The 15,292-nt window shown below is 42.5% G+C and overlaps 2 protein-coding genes across 3 annotated transcripts; one reads left to right on the forward strand and one right to left on the reverse strand.

Annotated features, from left to right (window-relative positions):
• Positions 1-4,090: 4,090 nt before the first annotated feature.
• Positions 4,091-8,002, reverse strand: neu4 (sialidase 4). The gene is made up of 3 exons (XM_012881188.3): positions 7,770-8,002; positions 7,262-7,517; positions 4,091-5,183 (listed from the first exon to the last, which is right to left on the reverse strand). The coding sequence occupies exons 1-3, from the start codon at positions 7,968-7,970 to the stop codon at positions 4,159-4,161; spliced, it is 1,482 nt and encodes a 493-aa protein (XP_012736642.2). The 5' UTR covers positions 7,971-8,002; the 3' UTR covers positions 4,091-4,158.
• A 2,225-nt stretch (positions 8,003-10,227) lies between these two features.
• Positions 10,228-14,344, forward strand: wdr53 (WD repeat domain 53). 2 transcript variants are annotated; one of them, XM_012881228.3, is made up of 3 exons: positions 10,228-10,320; positions 11,435-11,924; positions 13,464-14,344. In XM_012881228.3, exons 2-3 carry the CDS (start codon positions 11,436-11,438, stop codon positions 14,109-14,111), a joined length of 1,137 nt encoding a protein of 378 aa, XP_012736682.2. In that variant the 5' UTR covers positions 10,228-10,320; position 11,435; the 3' UTR covers positions 14,112-14,344. The 2 variants fall into 2 exon arrangements, with proteins under 2 accessions (XP_012736682.2, XP_021163559.2); XM_021307884.2 differs by having other exon boundaries at positions 10,308-10,366.
• The last annotated feature ends 948 nt before the right edge of the window (positions 14,345-15,292 follow it).

Raw genomic sequence — 15,292 nt, forward strand, 5'->3', positions numbered from 1 at the left:
TCTCCATTGATACTCTTACTTCATCAGCCTCCAGACATCTTAAGTAGAAAGCAGCTGCTCGGTGTGAGCTGTGATTGGTCGCAGCCTCGCCTCCTCCTCAGTGTGTTTTTATTAAAGGAAAAGCCAATTCTTCGCTAAGCAAACACGTCTTATCATTTGGGAAGGTCAAATCCTTTGGGATTAAGGGTTAAAAGGTCAAACCTGAGGGTTTTTGTTCTGCTGTGATCCTGAGGAAAGGTTTCTAAACTTGGCTGTCCTCCTTTCTTTATCAATTAACCATCGACAGACTAAACTTGAACGTCTGCCTGGAGTCTGGAGCGTATAACTAATCAGCCAAAGCGGCATGAGAGACCTCTGAACCTATCAGCATGCGAGGAACCAGCGTCAGCAAACAAAAGCCCAGGATCGCTTTTCAATTATTATCAGCAGCTGAAAAGCTAAGCATGGATTGCTCCTGAAAATTGGCTCCAAATATAAAATTCAGTCCCGTTGCACAGAAATGTAGGCCCCTTAATTGGAATATCATTTCAGTAATTTAGGTCAAAATGTGACACAAATATAGATTCACGCCCCATAGACAGATATAGTCCAAGGGTTTGTACATAAATGTTCTCATTGTGTTACGGCCAACACAATCATGTGGAAGTCTGCTGACCTGAGAGCAGTCATCTAAACCCTCCAGGTCAGACAGAGGTCTACCCTCCACCCTGCAGCCCCCTAATGGCTCCTGAGGAGGTCATGCCATCATTTGATTCAGGTGTGGTGGAGCAGAGACAACTAAAGCATGCAGGACAGTGGATCCTGGGGACCAGGCAAGGCAAATTTATTTATATAGCACAATTCAGTACAGAGACAATGCAAAGTGCTTTACATGGTTAAAATATAGGGATAAAAGCAAGTAGGGATAGAATGTAGAAACAAAAAAGAACATTAAAAACAGTAAAACAGTTTAACTAGAACATTCAAAGGCAATTTACAACAAATGTGTTTTTAATCTCGATTTAAAGGAACTCAGGCTTTCCACACTTTTACAGTTTTCTGGAAGTTTGTTCCAGATAAGTGGAGCATTGGAACTAAATGCTGCTTCTCCGTGTTTGGTTCTGGTTCTAGGTATGCAGAGAAAGCTGGAGCCAGAAGACCTTAGTGGTCTGGAGGGTTGATACGCTGATAACAAGTCTGTAATGTATTTAGGTGCTAAGCCATTCAGGGATTTATAAACTAACAGAAGTATTTTAAAGTCTATTCTCTGAGATACAGGGAGCCAGTGTAAGGACTTTAAAACTGGGGTGATGTGCTCTACTTTCTTAGTCTTAGTGAGGACGCGGGCAGCAGCGTCCAGGGTTGAAGACCTTAGCTCCCCCTGAAGGGGCAAGCCACAAAAGGTAAATGCTTTAAAGAAAGCTGGTCGTTGCCAGTGTGCTCCCTCTGATGAAACAATGGAAAGTTTAGTGGAAGGAATGCTATACACACAACCAACAGGAATAACTGCAGCCTTGTGGGGCAGACACACTCGTAAGACGAGATTTACAAGGCGTGGACTTCAGCTGGAGTCGATGCTGTGACAAGCGCCACACTCCAGGACCTCAGCTGCAGTTGTTACAACTATTCCCTGTGTTAAGCCACTGAGCGGGAAAGGATTACAAACATCGGCCCTTAGGAGCGGATGGTTTGCAGGTTTTACGTGTGTTGCAGTCCGATCAGTTCTTTATTTTCCGGCAGCTGATTTAAATGCCTAAATTACCTCCTCTATATGTCTTCAAGTTCTCCAGACATTTGATTCAGTTGTGTTAAGCCAGGGTGACGTCTAGAAGACGAAGGCCAGCGGCCCTCCAGAAACCACTTGTGGACACCACAGGATCACACTGTTGCACAGGAGAAAATGTTGCATTTTATTCAGAAATCCAGGTCCCAGAGTCTGGAGGAGGAGGTCCAGTCTGACATTTTCCACAGTCAATGATGATCAGAGGAGCCATGTCATCTGCTGATGTTGGTCCGCTGTGTTTCATCAAGTCCAAACACAACAAGAAACTTCTAGAACACTTCATGTTTTATTCTGCTGACAGGCTTTATGATGCAGATTTAATTTTGACCAAACCAGCAAAAGTAACACCTAGGCTTATTGGTGAGCAAGCTCCTCCAACCCTAAGCCTAAATGTCAGTGAATCTATTCCTGTGGTAATTCATGCAAAAACAGCCCTGACCAAGTTCTGAACAAACATGTTATACAGTACAGGGACATATTTTTTTTAGTAGGCCTACATATATATATATCTATATAATTTTTATTGCTCCTTTTATTATGTAATATCTTGAAAAACAGAATTTTGGGATTTTGTGAGCTGTAATCAACTAAATAAATGGAAACAAACTCAAAATAAATCCATCTGGACCTAATCAAAGTGTCTATTTTGCCTTGATTAAGTAAAATAAATGTCATTCTAGGTTTTTGAGATGGTGATGTAAGAAATTAATTAAAAAGAGGGTGATTCCTCCTTAGCTAATGTTCTTACTGGCTGATGTGTCAGAAGGTCACCTGTGATGGATTGATTAAAAACTAGTCAAACCTGAGGGGGTTTTTCTCTCTCTCTCTCTCTCTCCTATAATCTAAATATCTTGAAAGAAATTCAGCCTAAAATCCACTTTTCCTAAACTCAAATATTTTTTTCTTTACTTTTCTTCCCCTTTCTAAGAGCAGACAATCTTGCCCCGAAACTGGTGCTAGGTGGTTCTGGAGAGATTTTTCGCTGCTACATTTTAGTCAGCTCTAACTGACTTGATCATTTATTGTTAAGGCTATGCTTACTAAATCTTCCAGGAACAATCTGTTAGAATTGTTCATATAGCAATACCATTTACCTTATTTTTTAACATTTAAATAATCTAAACAGGAATAATAATAGTTAAAAGTCACATTAAGCAGCACGTTTCAAAACTGGATCCGAAAGACCATCAAGGCTTTGGGTGTAATCCGTTTTGGTTTTCCAAAATAAAAGCGTCTAATGGCTCATCACTCCATTGAAAAAAACACATTTTAATCTATTTTAAAGCAGAAATGTATTATGTTCCAAATCATTTAATTGAACATGAAAATGTAGTCCTTCCCTGCCCCCCCCCCCTCCCATTTAAAAATAATTTCCACTCAGATGGTTTATTTTAAAAAAGCCTTTTCTCTAAATAATAAACCAAACACCTCTTCCCTCCAGCCTCTCAGGCCAAGCTTCCTGGGTTACTCCCTGAGAAATGTGGCCTCAGTAGTTCATTTGTCAATAAACCTTCTGGATGTATACCTGGAATGGTAGGGGGCGTGGCCAAAACACACCTGCACTAAGCAGGTGTGTTAATAAAGACACCAACTATATTGTATATTCCTGTTAAGAACCAACTTTCAATATTTTAAATAGTCCCATTTTACTTATTTAACCTCATAGTCTAGTGGTTAGAGCTGGGTGTGTGCATCCTGTAAAGGGTGCAAGTTCCCTGGTTTGAATTCCGCAGACTGCCGCTCTGGGTCCCTGAGTAAGACCCGTAGGCTCAGAATGCTCCTCGGTTATGGGTTAAATCTAGACAAACTGCATTGCAATGACAGATGAAGCTCCATCCGTCTGTCTAGACCTGCTTTACCGATCCGTTGCACGTGTGCATCTCCTGCGGTCGATGGGCAAGAGGACAGATCACCAGTCATCACAGATAAACACCTGAGGGCAATTTGGAGAGACCAAGTAACCTGATAGTCATGTTCTATGGGCTGTGGGACAAAGTGCCCAGACAGAACCCACACATGCACAGGGAGAACATGCAAAAAGACCCCGGGCCAATATTTGAACCAAGGACCTTCTTCCTGCAAGGTAACAGCGCTACAAACTGCGCTGCTGAGATGCCCAACAAATAAAGATGATTAGTGTCATTATAAATGACTGTTAGCTCTGATGAAATGCTCCCGGCTTTCAGTGTTCCTGTACTTTTTTTTTTAACCTTATAAGTTGGCCTTTCAATTTTTATGTGTTGCTTCTTCCTACAAAAGCATAATTTTGTTACTGAAATTAAATTAAATAATAAAAAAAAACTGACTTTATCCACACTTTTTGTTTATTTTACAGGAAATCGTGACGAATATCATAAAAAGAGAGTAAAGAAAAAGACAATTTTGTTTAACAACATTTAAGAAACAGAGCAGGTCTTCATCAGCTTGCTCTTCCTCCTCCTCTTCTTCATGTGAGGCGTCTGATGGATGACCGGTGCGCTCCGAGGCTCTTGTTCGCCACAGGTCTCACCTGCTCGCCGACTTTCGTTTCCCTCGCTCTCACTTCCCAGCTCTCCAGCCCCCGGCAGGTTATTAATCAGCTCATAGAGGCTGAAGATGCTGAAGGAGATTTCATCGTACGCCGTCTTCGTACCACACTCAAACAAGCAGGCGAAGGCCACCGCCGGCGGCTCTCCGGGAGAAGGCGGCAGCTCCAGGTAGGCCAGATCAGAGTAAGCGCTGGGGCCCTCGTAGATCACCCAGGGGCCGCGCCAGCTGTCCGGATCTCTTGGAAACAGGCTGAGAAACACACCCAGATCTCTGCGGGCGGTGGTCCATGTTGGGTGGGAATACGCCACCCAGGTGGGGGTCAGGAAGTCTGGGGGGGGGCTGGGATCGGGTGCAGGCGGCATGTTTGGAGACAGACTGGAGTTGTGTGATGACTGTGAGTTTGGTAGGTGGGTGTGGTCAGTGTAGGCCATAAAGGATGTCCAGTGTCTGCAGAGGGATGTGTGACCTCTCAGAGCTTTATAGAGATGTAACGGAGCGGGGAACCCAACGACGCTTCCGTGACAGCCGTTTCTAGGCTCCACCAGGCGCTGCACCAGCTGCCCCTCCTGAAACGCAGCGCCGTCATCCAGACTGAGGGCCTGCACCCGGCACCCCAGAGGGCTGCGAGCGTTGCAGTACAGCACATTGGAGCCGTCGTCTTGGTCCACGGACACCATCTGACACTCCACGCTCTCCGGCGCTGGGATGGCCTCGCCGAAGCGCCAGCTTCTGCCGTGGGTGTCGCTGTGAAAGCAGAAGGCGCGCGGGGTGGTCAGGCAGAGCTGCCCGAAGCACTCTCTGCACTCGATGTGATAGGCGTAGGCGGGGATCAGCAGGCGGCCCGACTTCAGCTGGATGCCGTGACCCGGGCCCAGAGCGAAGGTGGCCCAGTCTGTCAGGAAAGATTAAATAGATTTTTAAAAAAATTATTCATGTACTCTTTAAAAATATATATTGAAGTCAACTTGCCAACTTATGTTTGATTGAGTCAGTTTGGATGACGTGTAATGTTCTGTTTTGTTTTGGGTTTATTGTTTGGGTAGGCTAGTTCTCTCCTGCCTCTGGGTTTATTTCTGCAGTAGGTTCTGTCTGGTTTTAGATTCATATTTAGTCTGTTTACTATTTCAGTTATCTGGTCTCTTTATTAGCTCTGTTTTCTATTATGTGTTTTGTTCAGTCTTAGATTTTATGGTCAGGTTTCTGTCAGCTCCCTCAATCGCTTCCACCTGTCTGTGATTAATTAGTTTAACTCTGCTCACCTGTTCGTCCGGTTATTTAAGCCTTCCTTAGTTCTCTGCTCCCTGTCGGTTTGTCACTTGTCACCCATGAGTTCGTTGCCTCAGTTTGGTAAGAGCTCCCAGCACATTGATCCTGCCTGTAACCTGATCTGTTTTGTTCTGCCCAGTTCTGTTTGCCAGTTCACAGTCAAGTTGTCTGGATGTCTGCCTTACCCTTTTTGGACCCTGTTCTGTTTGCCTGTTTTGATTCCCTCTCCTCACCTTCCCTCCATTAAAACACCATCAAAAGCATTGCTACAGTGTTTGAATTCTGGGTTCTTAACCACACCATTCATCACATGACGTGGATTTTTTTTTTTTTTAGCAATCTGGTCAGTGAGAAGTCGGCAAAAGATTAACCAACAGAGTTGTTTTTATCAGACAACAGCAGGTCTCAGCGCCTGCAGACGCTCCGATGATAACAAACAGCTCCTCCGCATGTTTGAATAGAACGAGGAGCATTTCCTGTCTGAACCCACACACTCAGCCAATCAGTCACTGCCTTCCCTCCCTCCAATCTGTATACAGTCACCACAGCCATCAGGTCACAGGATAAGTTTCAGATAAAAGTCAGATATGACGGCTCCAGAAAATGTGCACCGATTCACCATCATATCAACAGAAGGCAATAATCAGTAAACGAAACCTTTACTGGCATACTTATAGAAGGCTGAGTAATAATGCAGGTTTTAGCTGCTCTGTGTCAGAGTTGACCATAAAGTTGTGTTGTGTTTCAACAACTTTGTTTGAACTATTTTCAGAAACTCTAAAATCTATTTGTCACGCCTTATTTGGAGCCATTTTCTCTCGACAGACTGTGGCGGGAAGATTGTCTCACTTTGTGTGGCCCAGCACCTCCTGAACTTTTTACACATTTTGTTTGAATCATGTGTTATGTGATTATGTGATTGGCCATCACCAATAAATGCACGATTGACAAGTGGAAGAAAAACAATAGTTTTTTTTCCAACTAGAAATAATCGGAAAAGTTATCTCTGGCTGTATGTTTAGGGTCATTGTTCTGCTGGAAGGAGAATCTCAGTCTCTCAAGCCTTTCGCAGCCTCAAACAGGTTTTCTTCCAGGATTGCTCCGTGTTTAGCTCCATCCATCTTCACATCTACTCCGACTGGCTTCCCTGTCTCTGCCAAAGAAAAGTATTCCCACAACATGATGCTGCCACCACCATGTTTTACCATAGGGATGGTGCAGCCACATCTCCATTCACCTCACAGCCTCATTATGACCTCTTTCCTTTCTTCCATCCACCCATCCATATGCAAAAAGTCAGAAAATTACGACATTTTATTTTTACAGAACCTTTTCAGACTATCCCCTGAATCACAATGTGCTTTGCAGAAAAACAACGTAAAAGATACAAAGATGGAATTTGCATATCGTCCGAGAATAAAACTATAGTAATGTGGTTCTTGCATAAATGGCTCACTGGGTGAGCAACTTCTCCAATCACAGAACAACCTTTAGAAAATGCTTTTAATTGAATCCAGTTCATGCACGTAAAATAAATCTCCCTATTCTCACCCATTAGAAGGGGGTAGGGGTAGACTCCCCACTGGCTGCACATGCAGACCCCACAAAACCTCCACCCTCTTCTAATGCCACCCTGGGCAATTGCCCTGATGCCTCATATCAAACATTTCTGTTGGTACTGAGGATAAAATCGGTTTCAGTGACCTTTGATAGTGGCTCCGATGACGGTCTCGGTGAGGTCCGTGGGTTTACTCCAGGTGTCTCCGCCATCAGAGCTGGAGATGTAGCAGAGTCTGGTCACGTTGTCCCCGGTCACCAGCTGGTAGGACTCCGAGGTGTGGCCGAGGACGGCGATGAAGAACAGGAAGAGCATGCCGGTGAACTCGTCGTACACGGGACACGGGTTCATGGACCTGTGACCGGGCAGAGCGGCAGTGCCCAGAACACACATGTCCTTCCACTGCAGCGGCATGGAGATAAACGAAGGAAGAACAGAGAGAGAAGATGTCATGATTATAAAGAACTTTTGTTTTTAGGAAAGAGCTAAAAACTGTGGATTCACCAGGTTTTTCTGTCTGTAATTTACTGTCCTTAGTACTAAAGCAGTCATTTAAATCCATTATCCTAACGTCTCCTTCAGCTTTAGCTCTTTTTAAATTATTTCCTGAATCATTCTTAAATTAGCTCCATCGTTGTACCACAGGGCACGGACCTCCACATAGTTCCTGTAGAAGGTGCCTTTCCTCATGACGAGCAGGTGAGCCTGGGAGTCAGACGGGCTCAGTCTCTCCTCGCAGAAAGCCAGGAAGGACCTGAAGCGGGACAGGTACAACAAAGCCGGGACTCTGTAGGTCACTCCATTGGCCTCCTTGTGGAAGAGCACCGACCTCGCTGGGAAGTAGGGAGACCTCATGCTCGCTTTTGGGTGAATTTCTCAGGCCGATGTGAAATCTACAGGGAATGAAGGTCGATTTTAGTGAATATTAATGAAGTATCTGTGTATTTAGGGAGTGCCAAACATACATTTATAAAGAAACGCTCCTCAAAATACAAGCAAATGCAGCCATACAGCATTTTTTTTACCAGTAAAGTCATGTTACTTTACTGTGAAAAAAACAACTCATGCCCCTTGTGCTTTTTTACATTTTGTCACATTACCATCGCATACCCTACCGCATTTTATTGGGTTTTCTTAGATAAACCATTGCACATAATAGTGAAGTGGAAGGAAAAGGATAAATGGTGTGGATTTATATTCAGCCCCCATTAGTCAACACTTTCCACCACATTTTACTACAACTCTGAGTCTACTGGGATATGTTTAAACCAGCACTTCAAATCTAGAGACCCTCAATTCTTCCTTGCAAAATGACTCAAGCTCATACAGATTAGATGCAGAGATGCATCTGTAAAAATCAATTTTCAAGTCTTTCCAGAATTTCTCAGTTGGATTTAGGTCGGGACTTTGGCTGGCCCCATCTAACACATCAGCAGGGTTCAGTCTAAGTTATTCCTCTGCAGATTGGCATGCCCTGTTTTATGCCACATCTGTGCACAATAACAAAATTCATTTGAAGGCCTGTGGTAGAGAACAAAAGTCAAAGTTCAGCATAATGATCCATAAATTGAAATTAAAGTGCTTTAAATGGGAAACTTAGACAAAATGTCCATAACTATTAATGTAAATGTAATAACCTTGATAATTAGGATGTCAACAATCCATCAGACATCACAAAGGAATTTGCACCAATGTGACGTGATAAAAACAAAAACAACGTATGATCCAAACATCTGTGTTCAATATGACTACACACAGATTCCCAGCTTTCAAAGTTTAAAAAATATTCAAGGCACCACCACACGAAGTTCTCTGAGAAAAAGTGCACTAACAGAGGAATTCCTGTTATTAATGCAAATTGGGTTTGTCTGCTCACCTCTCTAAGTACTAAGGATACACTTCCTTCAGCCTACCCTTCATTCTAGGCTTCAAACATTATATGGATAAACAAAATCAAAGGAATTAAATAAAGTTTCCATGCAGTGTTAGATGCTGAAACAATACAGATGCATATTTAATTGATAAAGCTATGTAGAGCACATGTCAAAACAGAGATACTTACGATCCCAAAGCTGTGTGAGAACTGCTGCAGCTCTGCGAGGGTACACAGCCTGTCAGAACGACCTGACTGAGGGATTCACAGCCTCGTAAGAGTGTGTGTGTGTGTGTGTGTGTGTGTGTGTGTGTGTGTGTGTGTGTGTGTGTGTGTGTGTGTGTGTGTGTGTGTGTGTAGTTAGTTAGTTTGTGTCTGAAAGCAGTGTTTGCTCCTCTCTGTGCACTATTCAGAGAGACAGCATTGCATGCTGCTCACTGACCCAGAAATGAACACTCATCAGATCTACAGCTTTGGATGAATCAGCGAGAGAGCAGCCATTGTGGAGAAGCAGGCCAGGTTGTGTGTGTGTGTGTGTGTGTGTGTGTGTGTGTGTGTGTGTGTGCGTGTGTGTGTGTGGGAGGGGGGTGTTGCTGGACAATGAGGGGTTGACTCCATTTCATCATTCTTGTTTCCATTTTTCCGTTGCTGCAGCAATTCTGGAAATCAACATGATTCATTTTCTTTCCATGTTTTAATTGAGCGTTATATATAGAATACATATGTATTCTTGTATATAGGCTGTGTGAAACATACCTCCAAAATACCCAAGACTTTTTGCACATTACTGTACCTTTTGCTAATGAGTCACTTTTAGAGGTTAGTGAGCATTTTAAGCAAAGCTTAAAGCTTGTTGAAAGTTGCAATGCAATGGGTTGTATTGTAATTGTATGACGCTAATGAAATAAACTTGCCGTGCCCTAGCCATAAACTAAATTAAACTACTCTATCCATTGAGCTGAAAAAAGTAATCACTAGAATCCCAGTCCATTCTCTTAATGTAAAAGTTGTTAATTTATAGACATTGAAGATGTTTTATGGTTTAAATTGACAGCACTCCAAGAATGTACTTGCAGTTTGATTGTTGCGTATGTAAACTACAGTTATTGTTGAAGAAAATTATTACAAAAATATTAAATAATGTTGCATATTGTATTATTAGTGTGTATCGGTTGCGATTCACGGAGTGTTTTGCGTTTAAAATGCTATTTCTTCAGCGGTAACGCCTGGCGGTCCAGAAACTTCAGGGATGACAGTCAGTGACGTCATCAGCCATCGACGCAGCCAGCCCCACATGGTAGCATGCTAAAGCTGTGACTTCTCCTCGCTAAGGTAGCAAACCTCTCACGTACTGAGGGTCATACTAATGCCACGCTGCGTACGTCAGTCGTTGTTAACTGTCCCGTTTACGTGTGTATGTTTTTCCACCGCTGACATTAAGTCAACTCTGCATAAAATGGCGATGTTAGCGTCGAGGCTAACGAGTTAGCCGCAGAGCTAAAGCGGTTTGGCTCGACTTTTAAGTCTTTGTGTTCGAGCTTCTCCAAAAATTCTGATCGTTTCATCAAACTGTGGCAAGAATCATTGTAGGAGAGTCCAGTCGACAACCTGTTACTGCATTTCTATTCTAACAGTTTAACAAATGCAAACATCCTTCTATAATAATAGTAAGGATAACAATATAAACTTCTTCATGTGTATATACTCAACGTAAATTTAGTCTATTACATTAAAAATAAATTGTATTCCTCATTTTTGACTTTAATTAATGGAAGTGGACACTTGCTTTATTTCCATGTATTTCTAGTGCATTTTACTTATAATTTACAAACGTTAAAATGTATTATTTTCATATACAATGTATTTTAGGGACAGTCTTTTATAATCTGTTCTATAGTTATTTTTTTTAATCTGGTTTTCATTAATTTCTAATTACGATATATATATATATATATATATATATATATATATATATATATATATATATATATATATATATATATATATATATCTCAAACAAATGTATGCCCATGCTATGAAATCATACAATTAGATTCAGTCCAAAGTAAGCTAGTATTTAAGAAAAATAACATCAGATTGCATCAAATCTTATTTCATTTCCATTTTTGCTCCATGTTATGTTTATTTGTCATTGATGTTGGGTAAAACTAACAGCTTCTCAGCAGCTACGATTCTTTCTTTTTGTTTGTGTGAAAATATTCTCACACAAGTTATTGCCACCAACAGGAATATCTAATAACCATTTATAAGTCATAGAAGCTACTGCTGCCTGTTAGGTTTAAAGTTTTTATCAGGATCACGTTTAGCTACGTTTGGCCACCATTTAGTAACAAGTCTTTCTATAATGTAATAACATCCAGTGTTAAGATAATTGACTGCTACAAACGTGTTTTCACTAACATTACCTCTCCTCTCTTGCGGTCAGTATGGGCAGTCTGTGGTCTGAGGGCCACTCGTCCTCCATCCTCTGTGTCGGTGGGTCTCCTGGCCCAGAGGGGCTGATAGCGTCAGGTGCCGAGGGCGGAGAGGTGACGCTGTGGACTCAAGAGGGCGCCGTCGTACGCCGCCTCGTTCTCCCTGGACAGGATGACGTTACCAGCGCAGCGTTCTCACCGGCAGGTGCAGCCCACCTGTATGTGTCGCACGGAGACACGGTGAGCGTGTTCGACCCCAGGAACCTGAAGGGCCCGGCGGAGGAGTTCCAGGGGGCAGGAGAGGAGGAGATCAACGCTCTGGCTCTGAATGAGACGGGTTCAGCCGTGGCTCTGGCTGACGACTCGGGGGCGGTGAGGATACTGGAGATTCCAGGTGGGAAAGTATGTCGGACTCTGCGCAGACACACAAACATCTGCTCGTCTGTGGCTTTCCGACCTCACAGACCCAACAACCTCGTTTCTGTCGGACTGGACATGCAGGTGAGGGAACGGGATTCAACGGTGTAGATTTGTAGATATACAATGTCTCACTCAAGTATTTATACCTCTTGGACTTTTCACATTGTATCGTGTTACAGCCATCCTCTTTAATGGATTTGATTGGGATTTTTTACGTGATAGACCAAAGTAGCACATCACTGCGAAGTGGCAGAAAAACGATACGTGGTTTTCAAGCTTTGTTCTCTAAAAACTGTGGCATGCACTTGTTTTTATATTCCTACAGTTTATACTCCCTTGCAGCTGCAAGTCTTTCATGGCATTTCTCTAGACCAGGGACCTGCAACCTTTACAATCTAAAGAGCCATTTTGCCTACAGTCCACTTGAATTAAACTCGTTCAGAGCCACAAATGTTGCCTGGCCTCTTGAAAAAAGACAAGTTTTAATTTGTGAGAAAGATCTACTGTAGGAAATATGTTGTCATTGTTAAAGAAACGGCCTTTTGTGTCTATTTTGAGGTTTTAAAAAAAGAGGATGGACGGAATGTTGTTATTTGTGGATAATAATATAAAAAGAAATGATAGTTTCGAACATAATAAAGAAATATTGATTTAAAATTAAATATTACTGGCACTTTTAGCGTCTTTCTGTTGTGAAAATTAAAAGCAATTATTCAGAGGAAAAAAAATGCTAATACCTGTATTTATTATCATTATGACATTTAAATACCATAATAAAAATATAATTTGTTGCCAAAGTTAATAAGAGCCACAGGTTGCAGACCCCTGCTCTAGCAGCTTTGCACATTCGATTTTAATTACAGGTTGTGGGGCAACAAAACATGAAAAATACCAAGGCAGGGTCGAATACTTTTGCCAGCCTCAATAAGGGTGTCAGAGTAATGTGGAGCCTAACGCAAAGTTATCCCGACTTTTAAGGTTTCTCTTTGAAATAAAAAAAACTGTGCATTTTATTTATTACTTAATTAAGAAAGCTCAACCTTAACTATTGTGTAAAATCCTATAAAATACTGTGTGTGGAAGTTTGTGGTTGGAATGTGACGTAACATGAAAAGTCCAAAAAGGTAGAGATACTTTTACAAAGCTCTGCACATTATTTAATATGGAACCGTGGCTTCACAACGCACTTCCAAAAAAAGTAAAAAAAAACAAAGCAGCTGGACTTGTTTTCCGTAGTAGAAGACGTTTCGCTTCCTCCTTTCTCAATTCAGAAGGTCTGGAGTAATGTGGAGTACCAAGCTTTATACTACTGCCCAGCAAAGGCCTTGTAATGGCTTAGATAACATGCAAATACAACCGAAACAGGTCCTCTCCTCTGTAACGAGGAGTCGTTAGGGTTGTTATTGACTTTTATTGGTTGTTATTGTTAAGCCAATAACAGCCCTAACGACTCCTTGTTACAGAGGAGTCGTTAGGGTTGTTAGAGGCGAAACGTCTTCTACTACGGAAAACAAGTCCAGTTGCTTTGTTTTTTTACTTTTTTTTGGAATGACCATGACCTGGATGACTGAGAATCTTCACCAGCACATTTCACAACGCACTCTCTCTTCACTGTTGAAGGTGATTCTGTGGGGCCTCCAGAAGACCCGCCCGCTGTGGACCCTCAACCTCCAGGACGTGGCAGAAGAAGAGGACGACCACCAGCAGCGCCCGGGTCAGCTTTTCAACCCCCCTCTGGCTCACTGCGTATCCGTGTCGAGCTGCGGGAACGTTGTGGGCTGCGCCGCAGAGGACGGCCGGGTCCATCTGATGCGGATCGGCAGCGGCTCCAAACTGGAGCAGCAGGGGGCCGTAAAGGCACACACTCAGGGGGCCTCGCAGGCCCACTTCCTTAGTGCTTTCTCCCACCCTTACTGGATGGTGACAGGGGGGAACGACGGCCACGTGGCCCTCTGGGACCTCAGTAAGCACCCGGTGGTGGCTCCGGAGGGAAAGACTGGCACGAGCCAAGCGACAGCGCCTCAGCGCCGGAAAGGTAAGAGAAGAGAGCAGGCTCAGGAGAAATCGAAGGCGGAGAGGGAAGAGGCTGAAGAGGAGGACGAAGCAGCTGCAAAGGAGCAGGAGGAGGAGAAATCCGGACCCAAACTGAGCATCAGTCACGGCGAGAAGGTGAACTGGCTGTACCCCGCTGTGCTGAAAGGAGGAGTGAGCGTAATGGTGGCAGATCAGAGCCCCAACCTGACCGTCTACCCTCTGTCTCAGCTTTAGATTCAAGCATCCATAACTACTTGTTCTGCTGTAGAAAAGAAAAAGAACTATAAATATTTTTATCTTTGTCCTCAGAGAACAGAGACTGTTGGGCTCTGCTTCATTAAAACTGGATATTAAAAAACACTTCAATGTATCTTCAAATAGCATTTAATATGCGTTGTACTTTCTTGCATGTGTGTGTGGGCTTTTAGAAAATGTCATCGTTTGAAATAAACTTTGACAGAAAAGTCTTTTAATGATTTTATTGACTGTAAAACGACCACATCTGACTTCACCAGCGACTTAAACAGCGTTAAATGTTAAATGTTTGTCTGCAGCTGCTTTTTTTTTTTACAACGTAAAAAAACATAAAGCAGATGTTGGAATAAAGGCAGAGAAAGCTGCTCCAGGTCACGGGGGGACAGGGACGTCTGAAACGTTTAGTTTTCCACCTGACCTCAGGCTCAGGGGAGTTAATGGCGCTGTTGGAGCAAAGCAGGAAGTTGTTGGCTGTCACGCAACAAACTAGCATTTTTTTTCCCCCTTTGTTTTCTTGTTAATGATTAAATTATATATTTCTCCTGGACACATGGACCACTAAAGACAAAATACTGCTGGCTACACTACTGGCAGCCAGTAAGAAGGCCATCACAAGGAAATGGCTGATAGATCCATCCACTATCCACGAATGGATTGAAACTGTTTACCAGATTTATGTTATGGAAAGGATCTCTTTTTCCCTCCAAATTGAAATAGGAACATTTTATAATAAGGCCAAATAGACTGAGTATGTAAAACCAATTAGATCCGACTTCACTTGATTGTTCTTGTGAAATATGCATCTTGCCCTCTTATGTTTTTGTGGTTATCATTACTTGAGGTGGTGCAATTCCCATTATTGTTCGATTCTGTTCGTTTATAACTAAGTTAGTGAAATTCTGTAAAAATACCAGAAAGGCAACATGGATAAAATCACTTGGACTTTATGTTTATATCCTCAGATACAAATCTTAAATGGGTAAAGCCATGATTACTGAATGTGATGGAAATCTTTCTAAATAAAATAATATATATATATATATATATTTTTCCCTCCACGTATATTGCACTCCCGGTAAAAGGCCTTAAAATAAAACCGGCTTCTATTACTGTGGCCCAATCTTACACTTAAAAGTTTTAAAATTTCCAGCCGTTTGAGT

The sequence above is a fragment of the Fundulus heteroclitus genome, chromosome 18 (assembly GCF_011125445.2).
Source record: "Fundulus heteroclitus isolate FHET01 chromosome 18, MU-UCD_Fhet_4.1, whole genome shotgun sequence".
NCBI lineage: Eukaryota > Metazoa > Chordata > Actinopteri > Cyprinodontiformes > Fundulidae > Fundulus > Fundulus heteroclitus.